This window comes from Nuphar pumila, chromosome 5 (assembly GCF_984573655.1).
Source record: "Nuphar pumila chromosome 5, dmNupPumi1.hap1.1, whole genome shotgun sequence".
NCBI lineage: Eukaryota > Viridiplantae > Streptophyta > Magnoliopsida > Nymphaeales > Nymphaeaceae > Nuphar > Nuphar pumila.
This window is the reverse complement of record NC_143253.1, coordinates 49,361,776-49,386,707: the sequence shown is the minus strand read 5'-3', so window position 1 is coordinate 49,386,707 and position 24,932 is coordinate 49,361,776. Positions and strand designations below refer to the sequence as shown.

General features: G+C 36.4%; 2 protein-coding genes across 4 annotated transcripts in view; both read right to left on the bottom strand.

Moving 5' to 3' along the window:
• Nucleotides 1–13,431, bottom strand: part of LACS8 (AMP-dependent synthetase and ligase family protein) — a 94,305-nt gene extending 80,874 nt beyond the window's left edge. For 2 of the 3 annotated variants that reach the window (XM_090006115.1, XM_090006117.1), the window contains exon 1: nucleotides 13,277–13,431. The gene's annotated coding sequence lies outside the window, so the exon portion shown is untranslated. Of the gene's footprint in view, nucleotides 1–13,078; nucleotides 13,152–13,276 lie in introns of all 3 variants that reach the window. The other variant, XM_090006116.1, reaches the window with a different exon arrangement.
• A 5,012-nt stretch (nucleotides 13,432–18,443) lies between these two features.
• Nucleotides 18,444–24,337, bottom strand: LOC149837550 (uncharacterized). The gene is made up of 3 exons (XM_090007420.1): nucleotides 23,989–24,337; nucleotides 20,969–21,157; nucleotides 18,444–18,750 (listed from the first exon to the last, which is right to left on the bottom strand). Exons 1-3 carry the CDS (start codon nucleotides 24,229–24,231, stop codon nucleotides 18,661–18,663), a joined length of 522 nt encoding a protein of 173 aa, XP_089863546.1. The 5' UTR covers nucleotides 24,232–24,337; the 3' UTR covers nucleotides 18,444–18,660.
• Nucleotides 24,338–24,932: the final 595 nt, after the last annotated feature.

The following is a 24,932-nucleotide window of genomic DNA, read 5'->3' as shown; positions in this document are numbered from 1 at the left end:
AGGGCGAAGCCCCTGGCACGGATAAGGTTCGGCAGGGGCTTGCCCTGCCCCTCCTTTTTGCGTTAGATAGGGGGCAGGCCCCCTATCTCGAACCTGGTTTGCAGAGGAGGGTCTGGTTTGAACCTGATTTGCACAGGGGGAACGAACCTGGAGCTCCTATTACTATTATTTTGAAGTGTTTATTAACTTTATTTTATTTACTTATTTTCTTTTCAGTTTTCACTTTTAAGATATAATGGCGAGTTCTAGCGGTAGTGCCAATACATTTGGTTCAAGTTCTAACCCTGAATTAGAAGTTTCTCAACCACTTTGGAGGTTTGTGACAAAAGGGGTAAAAGCTAGTATCGGTGGTGGTGGGAATGTGCAGTTTCATTGTAATCTATGTAAGACTGTTTTCACAGGTTCTTATACGCGTGTGAAAGCACATCTTTTGCATATTCGTGGTCAAGGAATTAGGGCATGTTCTGGGGTTGACAAAGACATGTTAAAGCAATTAAAAAAAAAACAAGAGGAAGCTGAAAAGAAGAAAATTGTAGAGATGAGAAGTGATTCGATTAATTTGTGCTAGTGATATACAAGAAGAGCTTTTAAATAAAAGAAAGATGGAAAGCAATAAAACAATACAAACGTCATTCAAAAACATGGCAAGAGCAGAAATTGATAAAAAGATTGGTCGATTCTTTTACTCAAGCTCAATTCATTTTAATGTAGCTAGAAGTCCATACTGTAAAGATATGATTACATCTTTGGCTAATTGCAATTTGAGTGGTTATGTGCCTCCTAGTTCAGAAAAACTAAGAACAGTCACAAAGGAGGGGCTTGGCCCCTCCTTTGTTTCACTTATGTCAGGCAGCCCCCCCCCCCCTCCCGTACCCTCTGCTCGCAGAAGAGGGGCTCGCCCCCCATCCCTGCACCCTCTGCTCGCAGAAGAGGGGCTCAGCCCCTCCCTGTGCCTCTGATTCATAGATTGTTTCCCTTTTATCACAGGGGTAAGAAGTAAGAGTGGGGGAAGGAGGGGGCTCGGCTGACAGGCCGATCCTTGCCCCGCCAAACAATAGGGGAAACGAGGAGGGGCTCGGCCTCTCCTCGTTTCCCCTGTTGCCTTTGGCTTTTTGGCAAGGGTGAAGCCCCTGGCACGGATAAGGTTCAGCAGGGGGTTGCCCTGCCCCTCCTTTTTGCGTTAGATAGGGGGCAGGCCCCCTATCTCGAACCTGGTTTGCAAAGGAGGGTCTGGTTTGAACCTGATTTGCACAGGGGGAACGAACCTGGAGCTCCTATTACTATTATTTTGAAGTGTTTATTAACTTTATTTTATTTACTTATTTTCTTTTCAGTTTTCACTTTTAAGATATAATGGCGAGTTCTAGCGGTAGTGCCAATACATTTGGTTCAAGTTCTAACCCTGAATTAGAAGTTTCTCAACCACTTTGGAGGTTTGTGACAAAAGGGGTAAAAGCTAGTATTGGTGATGGTGGGAATGTGCAATTTCATTGTAATCTATGTAAGACTGTTTTCACATGTTCTTATACGCGTGTGAAAGCACATCTTTTGCATATTCGTGGTCAAGGAATTAGGGCATGTTCTGGGGTTGACAAAGACATGTTAAAGCAATTAAAAAAAAAACAAGAGGAAGCTGAAAAGAAGAAAATTGCAGAGATGAGAAGCGATTCGATTAATTTGTGCTAGTGATATACAAGAAGAGCTTTTAAAGAAAAGAAAGATGGAAAGCAATAAAACAATACAAACGTCATTCAAAAACATGGCAAGAGCAGAAATTGATAAAAAGATTGGTCGATTCTTTTACTCAAGCTCAATTCATTTTAATGTAGCTAGAAGTCCATACTGTATAGATATGATTACATCTTTGGCTAATTGCAATTTGAGTGGTTATGTGCCTCCTAGTTCAGAAAAACTAAGAACAGTCATTCTTGTAGAAGAAAAAAATAGAATTGAAGACTTGTTAGAGACTCAAAAATTTGCATGGAAACGACATGGAGTGTCGATTGTTTCTGATGGGTGGACTGATATACAAAGGCGACCACTGATAAACTTCATTGTTTACTTAATGGGTCAATCTTTTTGAAGACTGTTGATGCATCTGGAGAGCATAAAGATATTGAATTTTTAAAGAGATTATTTGTCGAAGTGATAAAAGAAGTGGGTGAAGAAAGTGTGGTGCAAATCATTACTGACAATGCTCCAGTTTGCAGTCGTGCAGGAATGAATTTGGCAAGTGAAGATACATATTCACATATTTTTTGGACTTCTTGTGCAGCACACAGTTTAAATTTGGCACTTAAGAGTATATGCAATCCATCAAAAGATGATGCCCATGCACATAAAATGTGCTTATGGATTGAGGAAATAGAGCAGGATGTTCGAAATATTAGAAATTTTGTTGTAAATCATCATCTTGCCCTTTCTATATTTAATAGGCATTCTGATCTCAAGTTACTGAAAGTTGCTGAAACTCGTTTTGCTTCTCTCATTGTTATGATAAAAAGAATTAAGCAACTCAAGAATGCATTGATGATGATGGTGGCTGATCAAGATTGGGATTTTTATCGTACTGAAGATGATGTCAAGGCTCAAGCTATCAAAAAATGCATCTGTGATGATTTTTGGTGGGATAAAATTACATATTTTGTTGAATTTACAGAGCCTATTTGGGAAATGTTGAGAGAAGTTGACAAAGATGTACTCATGCTTCATAAAATTTATGAAATGTAGGACAATATGATTGAAAAAGTTCAAAGTATCATTTTTAAACATGAGAAGAAAGATATTGTACTTGATGATTCAGAATTTTACAATCATGTGCATTCAGTTTTAGTGAGAAGATGGGATAAAAGCAATACACCTTTGCATTGCATGGCACACTCTCTCAATCCAAAATACTATGCAAAAAAATGGTTGACAGTAGGTGTTGGTCGTGTTTCTCCAAATGAAGATCCTGAGATATCAAGAAATAGAATGATATATTTGGGAAGACTTTTTAATGATCCTCACATGTTTAAGGTTGTAAATAGTGAGTTTGGCAAGCTTTCTACTGGGAGATTTGATTCTTTAGCAGCACTTGTGGCAAGGGACGAGGAAGATCCCCTTAATTGGTGGGCAACATATGGATCAGAGACACCAAATCTGCAACATCTTGCAATGAAGTTGTTATCCCAACCTGCTACATCATCTTGTTGTGAAAGAAATTGGAGTACATATGTTCAAATTCACAACATTAAAAGAAACAAACTCACTAGTAAAAGAGCAGAGGATTTGGTTTATGTTCACTCAAATCTACGATTAATTTATCGCCGCACCAAAGAAGAGTATAGGTACTTTTTTTTCTTTGTATTCAAAGTTTGTATTTAAATATTTGTATTCAAAGTTTTAAGTTAGATACTAATATAGTCATTTTTTGATGCAGTTGTGGACCATCCAAGAATTGGGATGTAAATCCAGAAGATTTTGACTTGGAGGGAGAACATAATTTACATACTCTAACATGGACTACCTCGATCATGTTTTTCCCTCTAATTCAGACGATGAGGCAGATTTATGATAAGTTTTGTTGTTTATCACTCACAAGCTTCTTTATGTGTTATATTTTGGTAAGTTTGTGTTGTTAAGAATTGTTTTTTTATTTTTGCTTTAAAATTTACAATCTTTATGTGTTAATTTATTGTTATATATATAATTACATATATTTATAATATATATTTTTTAATATATATATAGCCAAGTCCCCGTGTCCAAATTTTTTGGAATTGCGCCGCACCCGTGTCGCACCCGCACCCGTGTCGCACCCGCACCCGCACCCATGTGACATAGGATTTGACTTTAAAAACCCACCTACATCCTATTCATTTCTTGTTGGTTGGTATATCAGACAATTCTAAAGTTTGAGATTTTTCTAAGGCTCTAATTTCTTTACTCATTGCATTTTGCCACTCAGGACAGACCTTCGTTTGATTATATGTGGAAGGTTCAAAGTATGAATAAATTTTTGCTAAATAAGCTCTAGAATGAGGTTCAAAAGATTTATATGACACAAATCTATCTGCAACTCTATATGGTCTTTCTGAGTACCTAATTATTGTGTTTTTTGGTTCTTCTATGGTTGAATACTTTTCAAAAGCATTCAGTTGTTCATTATCTTGTCTTCTTTGATATTAAATGACATTTGGACGATCGTGGGGCTCAGAAGCTTGAGATTCGTTACAAGTTATCTCATTAATGTCTTCATTTAGTAAGGATATTTCTAAAAACTTATATTCACTCTCATTTTTAGATGAGACAGTGTCAAAATCATTTTCTTGTTCTAGAAACATGACATTCTTAGACATATAAAGTTTGTTATTTTTAGTATCATAACACCCAAATTCTTTTTGGCTTTCTCCATATCCTAAGAATATACATGGAATTGCTTTAGGAAATAATTTATCATTCTTATGGGTGAGAACAAAGCATCTATACCCAAAGACCCTTAGTTTAGGATAATCAGGAGAGACATAAATTTTTTCATATGGTAAAAGATTTAGATTTTTTCAAGAAGGTAACCTATTTATAAGATATACGGAGGTGAGAGCTACTTCAATCCAAAAATATTTGGGAATATTTTTAGATATGAGAAGAGTTCTAGTGGTCTCTATCAGAGTTACCGGAAACGCCTATAGAATAGGGGAAGCGCGCTTCCCCGGGACGCGTTTCGGAAGCGCGAAACGCAGCGCTTCCGAAACGCGAGGGGAAGTGCAGGTTCAATTGAGGAAGCGCGTACCCCTTTAAAGAGGTACGCGTACCCCTTTAAAGGGGGACGCTATTATGGAAAGGTCGAGTTTGCCCTTAATTTTTGTTTTTTACACATGAATATATATTTTTTACCGAGGTTAAAATGGGTATTTTATAAAACCCGTGAAAAAATAAAATCAAAAGGGGCTTAGGGTTTTGTTTTTTCACGCGTTCCGACTCCTCTCTCTCTCTCTCTCTCTCTCTCTCTCTCTCTCTCTCTCTCTCTCTCTCTCTCTCTCTCTCTCTCGAGTTTTCGGCGAGCTCCGAGTTCCGGCGACCTCAAAAAATTCCGGTGGCCTCCACCGACTTCCGAAGATGAAGATGTTCACCTTCAGGTACGCTATCCCCCTCTCTCACGCTCTGTCACTCTCTCTATCTCTCTGTCGTGCGAGCTCCCCTCCACCAGTGGGATCCAATAGGGTAGTTTTGGGGAAAGTGATCAAGGGTTTTTTCTTTCTCGGTGTAGATCTATCGCAGGGTTTTTTTTTTCAGGGTGTATATCTGTCTGTGACTCTCTCATGGCTGCTGGTGGCTGAGGCAAGGGCACCCCCCATGTCTCGCACTTCTTCTTCATGGTGCTGGTGCTGGTGCTGGTGCCGGGTGGAGACAGAGGAACACCCTCTATCTTCCGCCCCCTCTTTTCCTCACAGTGGGCGATAGGGACAGAGGGTGGCCCTATGTCCTCCCCCCTTTCTCCCTTTTTTCAGACGATGTTGACAACCACTGTGGTTTTTGACTCGTCTATTTCTCATAACTATCAAGGGTTTTTTTGTTTCTGTAGATCAAGGGTTTGTTTATAGTTTTTTTAGTTTCTGATTCATTATCGCAGCCGTTTTTTTTATTCATTCTGCATGAAGCAGTGGGTTGTTTTTTATTGTCTCCATGATACTAGTCTATTGATAGCGTAAGCAATGTAATATTAACTTCTTATCTAAACAGATGGTATGCATTCGTCACAAAAATTTTCTGATATAGCTGGATTGTTAATTTGCATTGGCCATTATGTGCTGTAGCTTCTTATTTAACTCTTCAGTTGTTTATGATATGATGGTGATAATGTATGTGGAAGTTCATTTTATACTTCATCAGTTGGCAAAGAAAATCAGTGCACCGGATGGGGTGGAAGTATCATTAGAGATAACATGATATTGTTGATGGTTTTAATGATCTTAACTATTCTACACTGATGAATAATTTTTTTGCTAATTGGTGTATAACGGGTATAATATGCAATATTATTGTTTTATTAGAGAGCATTTGAGTGTGTTGTTCCCACATTTTAAAAGCTATTTCTTCAGTCCGATGTACAGTGAGAGGCTGAGAGCTGCTGGAGGATGTGAGCTGGTGCTTGGTACAAATAGTAAATGAACATTATCATGAAGAAGATAACTGTAATGATTTAGAACCTCAGTTCTAAGTCTATTGTCTCAGAGATCAATGTTTGCCAAGGCTGGTAGCACTTTAATGTTCTCCATTTGTGCAAAATTAAGTTGATGGGTACTTGGAGAATTTCCCAATGAGTCGGGTATTGAACTTTAGTGGAGTCCTGAAAGAAAACTGGATTTATATGTTCTTGATCTGATTTAGCAGTTCAATCAAACTATTCTCTCTCTCTATATTCTCAGTTATTTATGTTGCTTGTTTCTTATTAGAACTTGAAGTGCCTGTTTGAGTATTTAGTTCAGTGATAGTCAGATTGCACGTAATTTCCCCCCCTTTTTTAGCTTAGTCTTTTGTTTACATCCCCATGCTTTGTGTTCTTCACTCTCCATTATTTACTGTTAATAATAGCTTTTTTTAAGTGTTTTAGGTTGATTCTGATACTTTTATGATGCAGATATATTTGCATGTTCTTTGCTTCATTAATGACCATCTCAAGCTATGATCACGATAATTCTGATGACGATGACGATTCTTTGTACAATTTGGAGCATGAATCATCTAGTGGTGTTGGGAAGGGCAAGAAGAGGTCTTCTGCTTGTCCATATCAGTTTGAGGACCGAAACGAAAATTGTTTTGATGAGGAAGATGAAGAAGAATATGACTTGGATGACTACTATTCTGAAGATGACCAAGATGATGAACCACCTAGCATGCATAAAACAACATTGTTATGGCGCCATGTATTGAAACAAAAGAAGAGTGGGCAAGGAAAGCAAGGTGGAACCCAAGTTTTTATGTGCAGGCACTGCAAAAATATTTATCATGGGTCATATACTCGAGTTTTTGCACATCTCATGGGATCTCCAAAGGGACAAAGTGTTGGGATTGCCTTTTGCCCTGAAGTTGCAAAAAATGCAGAATTGGCAAAAAAAATTAAGAGGCAAGTTCGTCGAGTGGAGGTTTCATCAAGTGCATTTGAGTTGAGGAGATCAAGAATTGATACTCCAAAGAAGCCTATTAGTATGACTACATCATCTAGTGGAAGCCGAAAAACAGTTGATATTCATGATACCTTTAAAAAGGTAGAAAGAGATGACGTAGATCACAAAATTATCAGATTTTTGTGTGCAAATGGCATACCTTTCAATGTGCTTCGATCACCATATTGGGAAGAGATGATATCTGCAGTTAGTAAAGTGCCCGGATATAAACCCCCATCATATGAAAAAGCGCGAACAACGTTGCTTGACAGTGAGAAAGAGTGTGTTCACAGGGAGTTAAATGAATTTCGAGAAAAGTTTGAGGAGTTTGGAGTTTCCATTGTCTCAGACGGTTGGACAAATATCAAGAACAAACACTTGATAAATATACTTGCCTCAAACTGTTTTGGCTCGATGTTCTTATATGCAAGCGATTTTTCTAATGTGCAACAGTCAGCTGCAAACATTGCCGAGTTTTTGAAGACGGGATTTAAACTTGTGGGGCCTTCTAATGTAGTGCAAGTGATTACAGACAATGCAGCAAATTGCAAGTTAGCAGGTGAAGAATTAAAACAAACGTACAAGTATATTTTTTGGTCACCTTGTGTTGTGCACACACTTAATTTGATCTTCAAGGATTTGGCACATGAGTTTCATTGGTTGGGAGAAACATATTTGCAGAGTAAAGAAATTGTGAAGTATATCACAAATCATTCAAAAGCACTAGCAATCTTTAGAAGCAATGAAAAATTAGAATTAATAAAGATTGCAAAAACAAGGTTTGCTTCACATTATACTACTTTGAAACGCTTGCTTGATGTGAGGGAGAGCTTAAGGCTCACAGTAATTTCAGATAGATGGAGTGATTGGAAGCAATCATGCACGGATGAAATTATGAAAAAAAGGGCTGTTACAACAGAAACAACTGTTTTTGATGAAGAATATTGGGATTCTGTACGTTTAGCATTATTGATTACAAAACCCATCTATAAGATGATTAAATTTTGTGATCAGGAAGGCCCTATAATTGGTGAAGTGTATGAAGGCATGGACAACATGTTGGGGGAAATCAAAGACAATCTAAAAGGACAACCAGATTTATATGAAAAGATTCATAAGATTGTCTCAAATAGATGGGACAGAATGAATGTGCCTCTCCATAGTCTAGCCCACATGCTTACTCCAAAATATTATGAGTCTGAGTATCTCAAAATCCCAGCAACAGGAGGGGACAAACGAGTTTCTCCTGGTAAAAAATTAATTCTATCTATTTAATAAAGTTTAAAGTTAAATGATTTAATTATTTTATTATTTCATTTGCATTTCTCTTGTTATAGTTACTAAACATTTTTTTTGCAGAAAAGGATAATGATATCTTAGACGGTGCAATGCTTGCGCTTGAAGTCATATCTTCTGGAAATGAAGAGTTATCTACACTTTATAGGTCACAACTTGTGGCTTTTGCATCAAGAAGTGGAAGATTTAGCCGAAATGCAGCACGAATAGATGCACTGAATCCTACAATGTCAGTGCTTAATTGGTGGCGTTTTTATGGTGGTGATACACCGGAGTTGAGAGCATTAGCCATTAAGGTTTTATCTCAACCTATTAGCACATCTTCTGCAGAAAGAGTGTGGAGCACCTATAGTTACATTCACAATGTTAAAAGAAATAGGCTCAATGAAGATCGTGTTGATACCTTAGTGTATATTCATTCCAATCTTCGATTGATTGACAGGTATAATTAAACTGTGTTATACTTTTGTTTTGGTATTTTTTTTTCTCTTTTTTTATCATTGATTGTTTATTAACATTCATATTTTATATTCTTGTTATAAAAGGTGCAACAATCGCTATAAAGAAGGGCCTAGTCGAAAATGGGATATCAATCCAGAACTTGCTATTGTAGAAGAAAATACGTTGAGATTAGAGGATATGCGATGGAGAGATTTGGATGATAGTGCACAACAATCAAGCACTATTTCCAAATCCAAACATAAAGATGTACAACCAAGAGCTCCATTACCTCCAAGAGCTCCAATGAATTATTATTTTTTTTTTATGATGCAGTTGGAGTTGTCCAACTTAAAAACTTTTATATTACTTTTTTGTCATGGTCTTATAATATTTTTTTGGTATACTTTTATTTTGAATCTTGCATGATGAAGTGAAGTAGTGGATTATGTTAATTTTAAGGTTAGACTTAGAGTTTAGAACATTGTAGCTTATAATTTACAATTTAGAAATTTATAGCTTCTTAGGTCGCTTCCGGTTCGCTTCCTATGTCGCTTCCGAGACGCTTCCTATGTCGCTTCCGAGACGCTTCCCGGTTCGCTCCTAAGTGGTCCCCCGCTTCCCGCTTCCTAAATTTTTGAAAGTGTCTCGCTTCCCGCTTCCGCTTCCCGTATCGCTTCCCGCTCCCGCTTCCTCGACTGGCAACTCTGGTCTCTATTATGTGTCGATGCTTTCTTTCGGCCACCAAACCATTTTGTTGTGGCGAAGTATTTAATTTTCTCTTAGATATTGTTGAAAGTCATAAGACATGTATTCACCCCTAGAGCCAGAACGAAAAATAAATATATTGGACTTTAAAAGATTTGTCACTAACTTATGAAAATTTTTAAAATTCTCAAATACTTCATATTTATGTTTGAGAAAATATATCCAAAGTATAGCGGAAGTAATCATCTACAAAAATAACATAATAAGCAAATCCTCCCTTGAAGACAACAGAGGCAAAACCCCAAACATCAGAATGAATTAATTCAAGCGGATTAGTAGCAGAGAAAGACCTCTATTGATATGAAATTGATTTCATTTTTGCAAGAATACAATCGGTACAAGAGATTTGTTCATTACAAAAGATTCGCAGATGAGGATATTGGATAATTTATACATACTAGGGTGTCATAGTCTTTGATGCCACAAAACTTTATCCAATTTTTTAACATTAAGGCAAAAAGTCTTGATAGAAATTTTTAACTGATCCATATACTACAATCTCCTTCTCTATGTCCTTTCCCAATCTGCCTCCCGGAATGAAGATCATGTATTAAGCATTGGTTAGAAGTGAAGGAGACTTTGCATCCATGATCAGTGATTTGAGAAACATAAAGTAAATTTAAATTTAGTTTTGGAACAAATCTTATTTGAGGATACTAAAACTAGAATATTTTTCAAAAATTTTGATTTCATTAATATCAAGAGAGGTTTCATCGGTAGTGCAAAAATATCTTTTACTAATAGAATTTCAACAATTAGAAAGTATAAATTTATCATATGTAATATGAAATGATTCACCCAAATCTAAAAGCCAAGAACTCATACCTGGAAGAGAGAAAGAAGAGACTGCAGCACCGGTCACAGATTGTCCTTTGGGTAGAGGTTGCAACGAGTTGAGAAAGAGACATCTTCGAAATTGATTTACTTGAAGAATCTTGGTCAACTTGTGAAGTACCAACCGAAGCAACCTTCTTTTCATCTTTGTTCTTGAATTCCAAACAAAATGGTTTAATATGTCCCGATTCCCCACAATTATGGCAAAAAAATACCTCCTCTTTTTATTCCATCTCCTTTTCCTTCGTATACATGATTTTTTTCATAGTTATCGTTCTTATAAAAGTGTGGGGGTTTGTATGTATGAGTCTTGGCACCCGGTTTTGAAACGGCCAACACATTATCCTTAGCTTCTTTTGCTTCATTTTGAGACCTTAATCTAGTTTCTTTCATGCATACTTGAGCTAAAACCTCTTAAATAAGAGGAAGCTTGTCTTGTCTTCTATGTATGATGTTGCTTCTCATTTGTTCAAACTCGGGTCGCAACCCTCTCATAAATTAAAATAATTGCTCATTGTTTATTTGCTTCTTTCTAGTTTGAGCATCATTAGGAGTTTCCCAAACGGGCTCTAACTTAGCCATTTGATCCCACATTTTTAAAGATCTAAAGTACTCTCTAATACTCTTGTCACCTTGTCTACAATTGTGAATCTTATATTGAAGCTCCCATCGAAATGCAATATCGCAATGAGTATATATTTGTTTAATGAAGAGTCATGCTCATTGGCTCTTTCAAACTCCAAAATAGTTTTACATGTATCTTCGTTCATACTTCCTATAAATAAAGAAAGTACCTTGATATGGGCAATTTCTCATTCGTTCAAGGCTTTCTTATAACCTACAAAAGTTTTTTTCTTTTCTTCTCCTTTAAGAACCCCCTCTTTGATGGTTTCATCATTTTCTTTTATGGATTTGGTGAGAGTGAATTGTGGTTATATTGCAGAACCATTAACATACTCCCACAATCCTTTACCAATAAGGATTCTTTTGATGGTAGTAGCCTATAAATTGTAGTTCTTTCCATCAAATTTTATTGAAACTACCGGCACCACTTCTTTTTTTGCTATAAAACCAAGGAATACAAAGCAAGAAAGAAGAAAGAGGAAGATAAATAAATACTCGAGCAAACTTTGAACTCCTTTTAAAGCATCAATATCTCTATGCATTCATAAGGCCAATTTTCAAGAAGGATGGTAGGCATGTTTTATGAGGTAAGGCCCAATCTTCACGCCACCTCAAAATACGCTCGAGAAAAAATTGAATAACACTAAGAAGTCGACTAGATCTGATACCATGTCACGAACTGAAGTGTATGCTTTGGTGTGCCACTTATGGGCAAGAGAACACTTAGAGAATATGACCTCTTAAGGGCCATCGTATGAAAACACAAGAATAAGCCACCAAGGCTGAGAACACACATAAAAATAATGAATATTATTGGAGAATAATCCCTTAGAGAAATAATACAAAATGAGAGGGGGTAGACCCCATTATATACAAGAGGGAGCTCATAGAGAGTCGTTGGGTAGGGTTCAAGACTCTTTGTTAATTCCCAAAAAGCCCATGAAGGCTGGAAATTATTACATTAAAAAGAATAAAATAAAAACAGAAAAATGAAAATAAAAAATACTTATTTCTGCAGTACATGAGAAAAGACCAAAATACCCCAGAACTACGAATATATAGAAATGCTATGTAAACATAATATATACATATATGTATACATATATGTTTACATTTAACAGCAGGTTCAATCCGTCTCTTCATTTCAAAGTATTTAAAAATTCATTCTTTTAGATTGTTGGATATATTTCCCGCGGGAAAAGAGTGTCTACCAAATCATCCTTTCTAATACCAAAAAAAGTCATTTTCCTTTTTCAGTCGATCAAAGCTAAATTTGCCCCAAGAGAGTAAATAGTAAATTATGGCCCTGAAGTGTGATTCTCTTGTCTCAGTAGATCATGAATTTAACCAACAAAGAAGTCCAACTTCTCTAGAGGCAAACAAGAAATCAGCTAAATTTAACCATGTCACTGAGAGTAAACCAGCATTCTTAAACTGTGAAGTCACAAGCATCTCACGCATTCACTTTTGCTTGGTGAGAACTAGCCTAAATTTCATCATATCAGAAACAGTTAATCTTTTACCATGCACTGCCCTCTACTCAACTACAGCAATTTGATAAAATGACGATAATTTTAACCAAGAAGATCCCAAAATCCGAAGAAGGTTTAACTAGATATCAATAATTGACCTCCATCAAATAAAATCAGACAAACGTTTTCATAGTTTACAACAAGTCTGAGTTATAAATGAAAAAATAGTTTTTTTTTAATAAATTTTTTCCCATATTTCTGCAAAAACTGAGAAAATCAATTAATCCTCGTTTCTATACACTGTATTAGCATTCAAACAAATTCAAAAATACAAAAAAACACCATAGATAACAAATATAAGCTATAAACCACTACAAAAAATGGTTCTTAAACTAAAGAAATTCCATACAAACGTAAAAATTTACACGATGCTCATTTCTATACACTTACTAAATCCAAACAATGGAGGAAAAGAAAAAAAACGGCTAAACGATAGAATACCGCAAGAGATAAAGAAGATGATCCCAAACGCTAGATATCTTCCGTTTCGATCATAAAATCATCAAAGTTCGATCTAGAAAAGAAGAAAAACAAGAGATGGAAGAAAAAGACTGATGGATCAACGCGAATCATCTGATCCAGACAGAGACGATCAGACGATCAAGTAGAAAAAAGAGAAATTCAAACAGATTTTTTTACCTTAAACAGGGACAAAAACGATCGATTTCTTCGGGATTACTTCGTTCACTGACTCAAGAGGATCGGATACCTCTCCGATCACGAAATGAGCGACGATCGGTGAGACGGAGGACAGTGGAGTGCTTGGGAAAATCGTCCTCTGACCGAGTGGGAATTCTGAAACCCTTTCCTTCCGGCGCGCCTTTATACGACTCCAAGGCCGTGTGAGTCATCGGTACAAACGGTTCGGGTCTGAATAATGAATTATCCAAATGCATTGATAATTCATTTGGACTTGTAGTCCGCTACCGGTTTGAGAAAGGATGGGTATTATAGTGGTGTGAATTAGTCGGGTTTGACCCAGATCCGACCCGTACCAAAGTTTATAGGGCCAAAGTCTGGTGTTAAAGAAGGAAGTCCGATTTGAATCTGGATCTGATCCAACAAGTTCGATTAGTATATGGATCGGGTACAGTATGTGAAATTGCATAACAGAACCAGTCTGAGTTGAGTTTGGATGAAGACCCGTAATTTTTCAATGTAAAAAAGATATAAAAAGAAAGTTCATGTAATGTTTATAGAACGCAGGTATGGTTTTTCTTATAATGGGTTAAATCGGGCTTAGGTCTGAACCCAGTACCAGCACCTTAAAGTCAGATCCGAGTTTAGATCTACCTAGGTCCAAACCAAGTCTGAACGTTGACACCCCAAATGAGCAGGAACGTCAACTGGTCGGGTATGGGACAGATATCCGACAGGCTTAATTCCATTTAGTAGTAACTGGTAAAGAATATTAATGAATCAGGCCCAAGTCCAAATAATATCCGACCTGTTCACATGTAAATCCAGGATTTGCTAAAAGGTTCCTCATTTGGCTTGAAATCCATTCGGGTGAGATCGGGTTGCGTCGGAGTCAGAATGTAATTGCATCAAACCCAAATCCAACCAGTTTAGATTGGATGAGGGGAGAGTATGCATCAAAACGGATTGGACATAATCGGATATCCGATCGAATCCTGACATATTATTTCCTGATTCAGGTCCTTGAAGTAAGATCGAGATGTCGCTTAAAATTGGATTTTGATCAGTAATTTAAGTCAGATTTGAATCAAAATCCAATCTGATTGCATTTTTTCATGCAAAATATTTGTTTTTAATAGTTTTTACTGGATCCAGAATTAGCACATACTTCCAGATCCAGATTCGGACTCAGATCTGCTATTTTTGGATTCGTATATGCCATGATCCATCCATATCCGATTCATTTGCACCCCTAGGAGCGAGGGATGTTAATCGGGCTGGTTTTGACCAAAACCTAACCATTACCGATCTAGTGCCAGCAAACAAGAAGAAAACCCGACCCAACCCATGTCCAATGAGTATCACCTAATTTGATTGGGTCTGGACCCAAGCTTAGTTGGTATACGGTTGGGGAAAGAGTTCAAGAAGTATACCTATTTGAGTTTCAGGTTTTCCCTTTTCTTTTCTTTTTTTGCCAAGCCAACTTAAGTGAAAATCACCATTAGTCGCAAATATCGCTGATTCAAAGGCCGATATTATACCCATCAAACCGATATTTTCAATATAATACCTATTTTAAAAATATAATGTTTATAACTTTTACATATTACTTAACTTTTTATATATTTTAACATTTGTATTTGATATGTACTCAAATTTTCCAATTTTGGAGAAAGTCTAGATCTTTCAAAATATCATTGAGATTTTTACTTGTCCATGTTTTTCTAAAAACAAGATTTCTGCCTACGAGTTAATCCATAGTAACAAATATCAGCAATAAATTCATTAGCCTAAAAAAAGGCGTTTAAATGCTATAGATTTAATTTATTGACAAATTTGAAGTTATTGTGATTTTGCATGAGCTTCAAAAAGTCGCGATAAAATCAACAACTCAAATTATAAAGTTATCAAGGGTTGTTTGTCTTTTTTAAACAAAAATAAGAAATTTTAAATGTATGACAAACATTAAATAAACTGCGTACGCATCGTATCGTCCGGAAATTTACACGATGCTCATCGCATCGGTTATTTTTTAATGAATGCAAAAATTTTATTTTAAATATTTTAACATGTGTCACATTATGATTGATATGTAATAAATTTTTATTATTTTGCTGAATCGGTGGCCAAATGATTCAGGGCGGAGACCGATACTAACAACATGGGTATATTTTTCTTGCCCCACACTCAAAGCTACATCCACTTTGGTTTAGACTTTTGGTGTTAATTACTTTTTGACTAAGCTTCTCATTATTAACTATCTGGGTCGTTAAGATCCATAATTTTTTTAATGTAAACAAGTTAAAATATATTATTTGACTATTTATAGACTTGATGTGGTTTATGCAATCCTTATCGTACCTGAATATGTTTTTTTCATGAAAGATTCGGTCAGACCCGAATTCAAACCCAACACACCACCTTTTAGTCAGATCCAAATCTGAACCCACCCATTTTGAGAGAGGTTCCAACCCGTTGACGCCCCTAGTGGGCGGGGTGTAACACAAGGCTGGGTAAATGGTAGTACCCAATGTTGTTAAAATAGGTTCGCTAGGTGAATCAGTTTCTTAAAACATAAAATAAAATAAAATAAAATAAAAAATCAAATCGGAGCTAAATCGGTTATCTTTCACCATCAAATGGCACGTGTTATTTGAAAATAAAAATAAAATATTATTTCTTTTAACCCATTAAAAGAATATTAAAAAACCCAACAGAATCGAACCTTTTAGAATCCTTGTTAGGCCTATTCAGATCAATTTTAATGACATTGGTAGTAACTCACAGCGAAAATTAATGGTTTTTCGTATGATTATCTAAAAAAAAAAAAGGATAGTCATGATATATATATATATATATATATATATATATATATATATAGAGAGAGAGAGAGAGAGAGAGAGAGAATTTTTTTAAATGTCATAACAAACCAGATGTAATTTAAAACTTGCCATGTGCCGCCTATTTTTTATCGCTCATAAGATTAAAACCGAAGCAAGTTTATGTTATTATTTGCAAGTTACCAACGTCTTGAAAGGAATATACAAATACTCTCAAGCACCCTAGAGAGCCTGTCTTTAATGCCCCAAAAATCTAAACTCAAAAATTTAGCAAAAATTTAAAATTTTTATTTTTTTCAAACGACATTCATCATGCAAGGGTTTAAACAACTTTGGGCCAGGTTACAGGTGTGAATCCACATAAGATCAAAGTATCCATTTATAAAACCTAAAATTATTTATATTACATACAAAAATTCTTTTCACAAAATAACAAATGAAAAACTTAACAAATGCTTATAATCAAAACATACTAAATCCTAAGTATGGCCCCAGATCCTTCAAAAGTGTTGGTCCCTTTACTGTCCATCGTAATCCTTTAAAAGGGTCAAACTGATGAAAGCCTGATAGATACATACCACTCTACGAGAATTATAACATTAAAATATCATGACAGCATACAGTAAAACATGTCATACAGTTTATGCAACAAATAAAGTAACGTTTACATCATGATCATTAATCATTTTGAATAAATAAAACATATCTTCAGTACCAAATATGTAAGAGTAAAGAGAACTTTGTTTCTCTTATTAGTATCCACTCGGGCATGTGGGGGAAATCCGATGCAACAACCCAGACCACTCTAGGAGTATTTTATTTAGGAATTGTATTTTTCTCAGGTGACTCATTGAAGCCGACCCAAAGTGGGAGGTCAGTGACCAAGAGAAATCTCTGCTAAGGCATATAAAAAAAGTAGGATGACTAACTATAGAAGTTGAAGATCTATCACCTAGGACACATTTGATAGCCTCGGTCTCATATCCTATGAGTGACTGGAGACTAGGAGACGCTATTGCCCCCGAAAAGTAACAAGGTTGTACCCCTTGCCCTCTCCAAGGTAAGTAAAACACTGAATGAGTTATCAAGTTTTTTATTAAGATTTATTCATTAAATTACTGATGTCTACCATACCTAAGCATCCTGAAGCTCATTAGCTTCTTGGAGGTACGAACAAGTAACAAGTTTCTATAACTCATTCATTATGCTCGAGTCTCGAAACCGAACAAGCATCTTGCAAGTGAAGGTGATCTCAATATTAATTATGTGTATGCATATTATTGTTTCATGAACGAGAGCGCCTTGTACCTCAAACTGGGTTCTCAGTGACCTCATGCTCCTTCAGAGCGATATTCGCTCATGCATGTTAGTGCATGCTTTATAGTACCCAAATCAAACATTCCATTAAATGATATACAGTCGATTCGTTGAACCATGTGGCTCAAACATTTCATACATATTATTCTTTTTTTTCTTCAGTAACATCTTTCATCATTTTCTGCATGTAGACCCAAAAAAGGGCATCTGCTGGTACATTTTCAAAGTATTGTTATGCATGCAAACTATTTTACGTAAAGACATCATGTATAAGCATGTGTGTGAATTATCACGTAGGAAATTAGTATTGAAACTAACATGCATGCGAGTTGTTATACATGAAAATATCATAGTAAATGCACAAAAGTAGGCATATCTACTTATTTAAAACATGAAAAATACTCATAAGTATATTTTAATATTAGAATCCTATGTAGAGAGGTGTAAGAATTCCCTACCTTGAAATATGTGCAATTTACAAGAAGTAGGAAATCTCAAGTGTCCCTAGGTATTTTCCTTTGAAAATGCGCTTGTTGGTCCAAACGTGGCGAGGATGATTCGTGCCTCGAACCTCATCACGTATATGAATGATAGTGAGTGTTTTAATGCCTCGGATCTCAGATTTGAGATCGAACCCCTCCCCCATCGGATGTCAAATCTGTGGCACTCTCCTCTTTGTCTCACAAAAGCGAGGATTTCAAATCCAACATACCCGCTGATTTGAGATCCATCTTTTTGCAAAACTCCTAATTTTATTTTATTTTCGACAGAGAAAGCTGGGGTTAGGCAGACCCCTACTAATATTAAAAAGGCAATATTAGTTGGTGGTGGTGGCGGGGGGGGGGGATGAATTTAACAAATTCCAGAACTGAAAGCGAAAGGTTCAGTTAAATTTCTTTGCCAATAATTCAATCAAACAAAAGCATGCCCCTGCAACATGCTAAAGAGAAAAAACGTGTTTTCAGCCACCACACTGTAAGCTTAAAAGGAAAGATCAATGGCAAGACGAGTTTCACCAAAAAATGAATAGTGATCGTTTTCATTCAGACAGAAAAGGGTACATGTATTTCATTAGTTTTTACATGCTTTCTGAACGGCTCCTGTAATACAAACAGTGTGGTATTTCAAGCACACGAAAACTCATCCGTTCCAATTGTTGTTCATGTTGCATCTCTAACCAGTCTTCTCACGACTTGATAAGTGGGTTGTCCTTCAAACTGAATGCGGTCATTGGTCCTTCCGGTTATGGCGTATGTTCTTTTCAACTCTTGTAAGTGCATCTGTGAGGACATCGATAGTCCAATCTTTGATGTCTTCCTGCAAAAAATTGCTTGTATCTATTATCAAATTTGCCTCTAAGTTTTACAAAGAAGAGTTGAGTTGCTTTTAAAGATTGAAAACAAGAAAGTATGCTAAATAGCATAGATTCATGCCTCGACAAAAAATGAAGAATGCTTGAATAAAGTCCTGCTCTTTTTGTCAGTAACAACTAGAAAATGTCAAGGACTAAATAGTAAACATGAAGAATTTAAGGTCTCCAGTTAAATCAGCATTGCCACACAAAATAATTTAGTAACATTCACATCCAAGGCTACTCTCCCTTCTATGAGAAGTGGTATGGAGAAGATTGTTTTGAAAGAGATTTGGATACTAAAAGTGCATCAAAGAATTCTAAAGGTATGAAGGAATAAAATCTATAGTTGAAGTCATTAACCAATACCATGAGTAACTTAAATACTTCAAAATGCAAATCTCTTGATCAAACCCACTTTTTTATTCTCAAAAGTTTGCCCAAACATGAACATCAACAGAGTGGGCAGAACAAAGTTCAGGCCAGGGCATCCCTAACTCCTGTGCCAAATGCTTAAAGACTTGAACTGATCGACAGTTGACAAGACATAGGATCTTACAATTCTTAAGTCTGAAGCCTTCACAATGATATTGTTGTGGAGAGAGCAAATTTTAGAACACGAAGGTGCCATTTGTGCATACAAAAATTGGTGATAAATACATAGCAGGAATCACATACGAGTTTGTCCGAATTTTTAGATTAATACTTAAAGACGACTCAAAAGTCAATCAATGAACATGGTTTTTGCAAGTTCTATACAGGATTGACCTCAAGAAAGGCCAAACACGCCACAGAGTAGGTTTTGAAGATAACTGACTAATGGTGGCATTATGCAGGTCGATCTTTCATTATAAAGTATAAACATATTTTTAAATAAAATAAGCAGCTACAAGACACTAGCAACGTATGGATGTGGCCAGTTAACAGTTATTTGTAATAACTTGCATTTGAGCATTGCAATGTATATATGGGATTGTCTCAATATGGATAAAAGCATAGCACAGAGTGGACTGGAAACTAACCATCAATGGTGGCACTGTGCTGGGATTGCTTCTAAGGAACTATATTGAAAAGAAATAGCCACCTACAAGACATTCTTGACATCTGGATGTGAAACAATGTCACTATTTCAAACAAGTTATCTGCAGCATCTTTTATGAGCATTAAGGAGTCTACCTTCTAAGACAACAACTGACCAGAGATTTAGATTTCAACTTCATAAAAAGGGTCAATAGGTCAATAAACATTTCAGACTGATGTCAGTCGGTCACTATTTGCTGCTCTGACTGGATGTGCATGGGAAAGAGGGATTCAACATTAAGTAGAGGTTGGGAAAAAGGCCGGGAAGCAGAACATAAGTGGTCCAGGTGCAAGCAATCAACATCAATTGAATGTAACCTAGGCACACTAATTTGGACTCATTCGATTACTAAGAGTTATGATATCATTATAGAATATGACATTCATGTGACATAGCTAAAACATTAAAATTATCAACTTGGGATGTGAAACATATTTGCAGTTTACAAAAGTCCATGCCTTTCAAATATTATTGATGCAAGAAAATCACAAAAATGATAGAAGCTGGGTTACAAAAAGGACTCATCATTAGGGTTGGGAAAAAAGCCAAGACGCTTGTGGCTCGGCTCATGTTCAGCTCGTAAAGAGCTTGTTTAAACTCGTAAAATAGGCTTGGCAATAGGTACTTTGCTCAGCTCAGCTCAGCTCGTATAAGCTTGTTAGGTATTAAAAAAATATTTTTAGATATATTTTACATGTATTTTTTTGTAATCCGATTTCTTCCAGCTCCAAACCAATGTATATTTTCTATAAACAAGCCAGCTCGAACTCGGGCTCATTATGAGCTTGAACTCGGCTTGGCTCACCACAAAAATGAGCCAAGCTTGAACATTTTATGCTTGGCTCTTTCAGCTCATTTACCAGCCCTACTCATCATGTAGACTTGACACCAAATTAAGACACATCGCCAAATCTGCTTACCCATGATAAAAGGTGGGACGAGTCATGTATTTCTTTCTCACTACTAGAATAACACATTTCATCACCGAAATCAAGTGATTAATGCATGCTTGTTTTCACTAACATTTTGGTGGGAAGTTTTTTTCTTAACCCAATTTCAACAGAAAAATTATTCATTAGTTTCATCCAAAGAAGAAAACTCACCAAATGTAATGGTTCTCCAGTTCTTATGCGTGCATTAGGACGAGCAAGCTTGGACTCAAAAGGAGTCCTTGGTCTTAATTCCTGGATTTCCTCCCATTCTTCACGTGTAAGCATCCTTACTGTTCCTTGCCCAGCAGGTGCCTTCTGTATTTTACGTTCAAGCCTTTCTTGTACTTTATTCTCATCATACTATAAAGAAAACCAGCAAAGTGAACAAATCAGAAAAATAATGACACTTCCGTAAGAGAGCAAACCCTAGAAGAGGTTATCTAATAGTAAAACAAACAAATCATGGAAAATCCAAACTAGCATAACTGAACCAATAATATCTAGCCAAACACCCAGATTACCCAATAGATATTAGACACAAAGTTACTCCCTGCAATATCCAGATCCTTCCTGGAATGTGTCATTCTGTTGAACCTGTGCACGTGCTTTAATGCCCTTGCATTTAACAGCTCTTAGCAATAATTGATGGTGAAACATGAGGCAAAAATATATTCTTGACAAATATAGTTCTTTTTCTTCTAAAAGATTTAGTTAACTTCTAAACAAAAAAATGTGTCGTACACTAAGATCAAAAAGCTATCAACTAAAAATTAATTTTGGGTGATTATTTTAACCTTTGAAAGATGGTCTCGCATTGCATGAATACACTTTTTTTTTTTTGGAAGAAAAGGAAGACTTAATGAACTGACATGTACAAAAGAAATAAAAAAGGAAATAAGCAAAAAAGGTGGTCACAAAGCAACTTTCCCTAGCACTTAACTTCTTAAGTCAGAAAAGACCATGGATATAACTCAAGAAACCATGTTAAATCCATAACAACTTCTAAGTGGTTATCCAGTCCTCAAACTCGGTTTTCTTATATGTGCTACACTCTTTTAAAAAAAATCTTTTGAATTCTTCTGACCTATAGACAAGAAAATGCAGTTCAGAGTTCAAAACTGATCAAAGTAGCAAGGAGGATCCAAATTACAAGTACAGAGAAAGGTCAACTAAATCTAGAGCTGGAGATCTGTAACTATTAAAAATATTATGTAGGCATCTTTTGTTGTTGAAAACTGGCATGTTTATTTAAATGAATTACTTCTTAATGTATGTTTCTGCTTTTGCTTACTTGCTTGTTCTAAAAGCCATGTGCATTTAGAGGACATCTAATTTCATAGGTTTGTCGGTTTTACATTTAATACTTCCATAAGGTCAACAGGGTGATCGTGGGTTGTTGACTTGTTGCCTTTGTGGAGAGAGAGTCATTTTGTCCTAGGCATAATCTATTGGACATGCATTCCCAACTTATTATGAGGAATCTCCCGTTTGATTGTGAGCATGATAGAGTGCAACTGTAAATTGCATCCTATCTGTAGGAGCAATCCTCAGCTTGATTTTGACATGGTTGGCCCACACAATGACTTGGGAAAAACCATTTGGGGTCCAAACCATGACTCATCATAATTCAATGGGCCAACTCGATTAACTCAGATTATTTGAGAATTTTTAACTTTTTATATATTTAAAGAATAATTCCCTAAAAAATAAAAAAATACATTTAAACTATTAAAAAAATAAAAAAGCAAAATAAAAATAAAAAAGAAATAAAATTAGCAAACACTCTAATTGTCTATTTACAAACTTGAACAAATTTGGAAGGCTTTAATGGTTTCCGTCCTCCCAAAGGCTGCACAAAGAGTAGGCTCATGGGAAAGGCCATAAGGAGAAGGTAAAACGTTAGCTAGGTCATTCGTTTTTGGGAAACAAAGGACATGCATAGGCTGTAATTTCAAAAATGAATGGGCTGGCCTTTTGGTTTTTGAAAATTAAGATATGCATGGGCTAGAATCCCAAAATTCATGGGCAAATTCCAAACTAAAGAAAGAAAATATTAGAAATACATGATAATATGCTCAGAGACAAATCATTTTGAAATCAATCAGTCTATGATCCTGTCTCAACAGAGCATGGTCAGAGATCAATGCCTGGCTCCCATGTGATGAGTCATCTCAGTTTCTGCTATTTTGGTTGCATTTTCTGCATTTCTGGTTCTGTTCCTCTGGGCTTGACAATTAGGACTTGTACCACATCCATGGAAAAAAGAGGCAGATTTTCAATTAGTTGAAAGGGTTCAAAATTTCTAGAATACAAGCTGATGAAGACCACTGAGCTGCTGCCGTAGCAGGGAATAAACTAAATCCACTGGCTGAACTGCAGAAAAGGAAACTTCCTAGTAAATTTCTACTATCTAAACAAACAAGACGATATTGGACCTTAACAGATAAAGAGTCATACCATTCTCATTACATTGATCAAGAAACATTTATCCATGTAGCTTAGTTTTGTATTTTTCCATTTCAATATGTTCTTCAGTTTTACACTTACTCTTGTTGGTTTAAAAGATTTAGCACAAAGAATCCACGTCAATTGTCATCAAGGAAGATCCCAGGAAAGATATATGCTCAGCATCACAGAAATGAGAATAAAAGGCAAAAAAGTAGTGAAATGATTGAATTCGGTGTTTCTCTAAAGATTCTGACAAGTCCAAAGAAGAGATTAACAGACAAGAACAGCCACTACTAGAAATTCAGCAAAATTTATATCAATATTAGGGTTGTGGCATATTAAAGCTAGCGAAACGATTGAAGCTCCCAAAACCGTCATAAAGAAAAAACAAGAGAGGCACCACATTGACTATCAGAAATTCATAAAGATCATCATAGAAGCTAGGGTTACACCTTAAAAGCGTTGTGAAATAATTGAATTAGGCATTACGCTAAAAATGAACACATACTAAAGAAAATAAAAGAATTTAACATACCCATTATCACAAATTCACATAACAGAGATCAAAAAAAAGATTTTTACATGGAAAACTAACAAAAATAATTGAAACATGAATTCTTTTAAGAATTAGATGCGCCATGATCAACGACAACACGAAAACCCACACACCCATCATCAGAAATTCATAGAAAGAAAATGTGGGACATTGAATTTGTGGGGTCTACGCGGCAGAAAAGACGCACCATCATCAAAATCTTCGCAAATAGCGCGATGGCGACGGCCGTGAGGATCATGGGCATGGTGGCCGTGTCAAGATAATACTTGGACTCTGGAACGGGGACGAAGAGATCATCCTTCTTCCCCTTCCGCCCTGCTCTCCTGAGCCTATTCGATTCTTCGATCTTCTTTAGATTCGGGCTTGGAGAGTCTGCCCAAGTGTGCGTGCACCGGCGTTGGAGCAACGCTCGGGATAGTCTCAGCATCATGTCATGCCGACCTCCACTTCTCCGGCCAGGAAAAAAGGGGGTCCACCGGCAACACCCCCTTATTTGGAGAGAGAGAGAGAGAGAGAGAGAGAGAGAGAGAGATTTTAAGGCAAAGCCGCAGTTAAAATTTTGGTTTTAAGAACTGGGTTTCCTGTGCTAATTCCTACTTCGGTAGAATTCCGTTTAAGTTTATCCAAACAGGGAAATTAAGTAAGTTACGTTGGGTGGGTGTAGGCATGTAGGGGAGACTGACCAAGGCAAAAGAGGAATGTAGGCATTACCATTAATCGGATTCAGATGAAAAATATATAACCAAACCCGGATCCTACTAGCTTAAAACCCAGTATTTACACTCAATCGACTATGAGTTTTAGTCAGGTTCGGGTTTGTCTTTGAATGCAAAACTTAATACCAAACACCCAGTGAGAGTCTAACAGCACACTACTGACGTTTAACATCATTTTTAACAAGTTGTACGTACCAGCAGATATGCTTAGAGGTTTTCTGAAGAAATTCCTTGTCATGTTTGGAGAGAATTTTGAAACTAGAAAACCGGGGATCAGATCTTAGGTCATTCAAACACACCCATAACGTGTCCACAAGACATGATCTGGTTCAGGTGTAAAACGACTGAATTATGGCAAATGTGACATGATCTTACCCAGACAACATCCATGTCTGAATGCTGGTGTAGGTCCATG

Coding starts and splice junctions, on each gene's coding strand:
- LOC149837550 (XM_090007420.1), bottom strand. CDS start 24,231: ATGATGCTGAGACTATCCCGAGCGTTGCTCCAACGCCGGTGCACGCAC. Junction 21,158..23,988: donor TTGCGAAGATTTTGATGATG/GTGCGTCTTTTC, acceptor TTTTCTTTATAG/TATGATGAGAATAAAGTACA. Junction 18,751..20,968: donor CTGGAGAACCATTACATTTG/GTGAGTTTTCTT, acceptor AATTTTTTGCAG/GAAGACATCAAAGATTGGAC.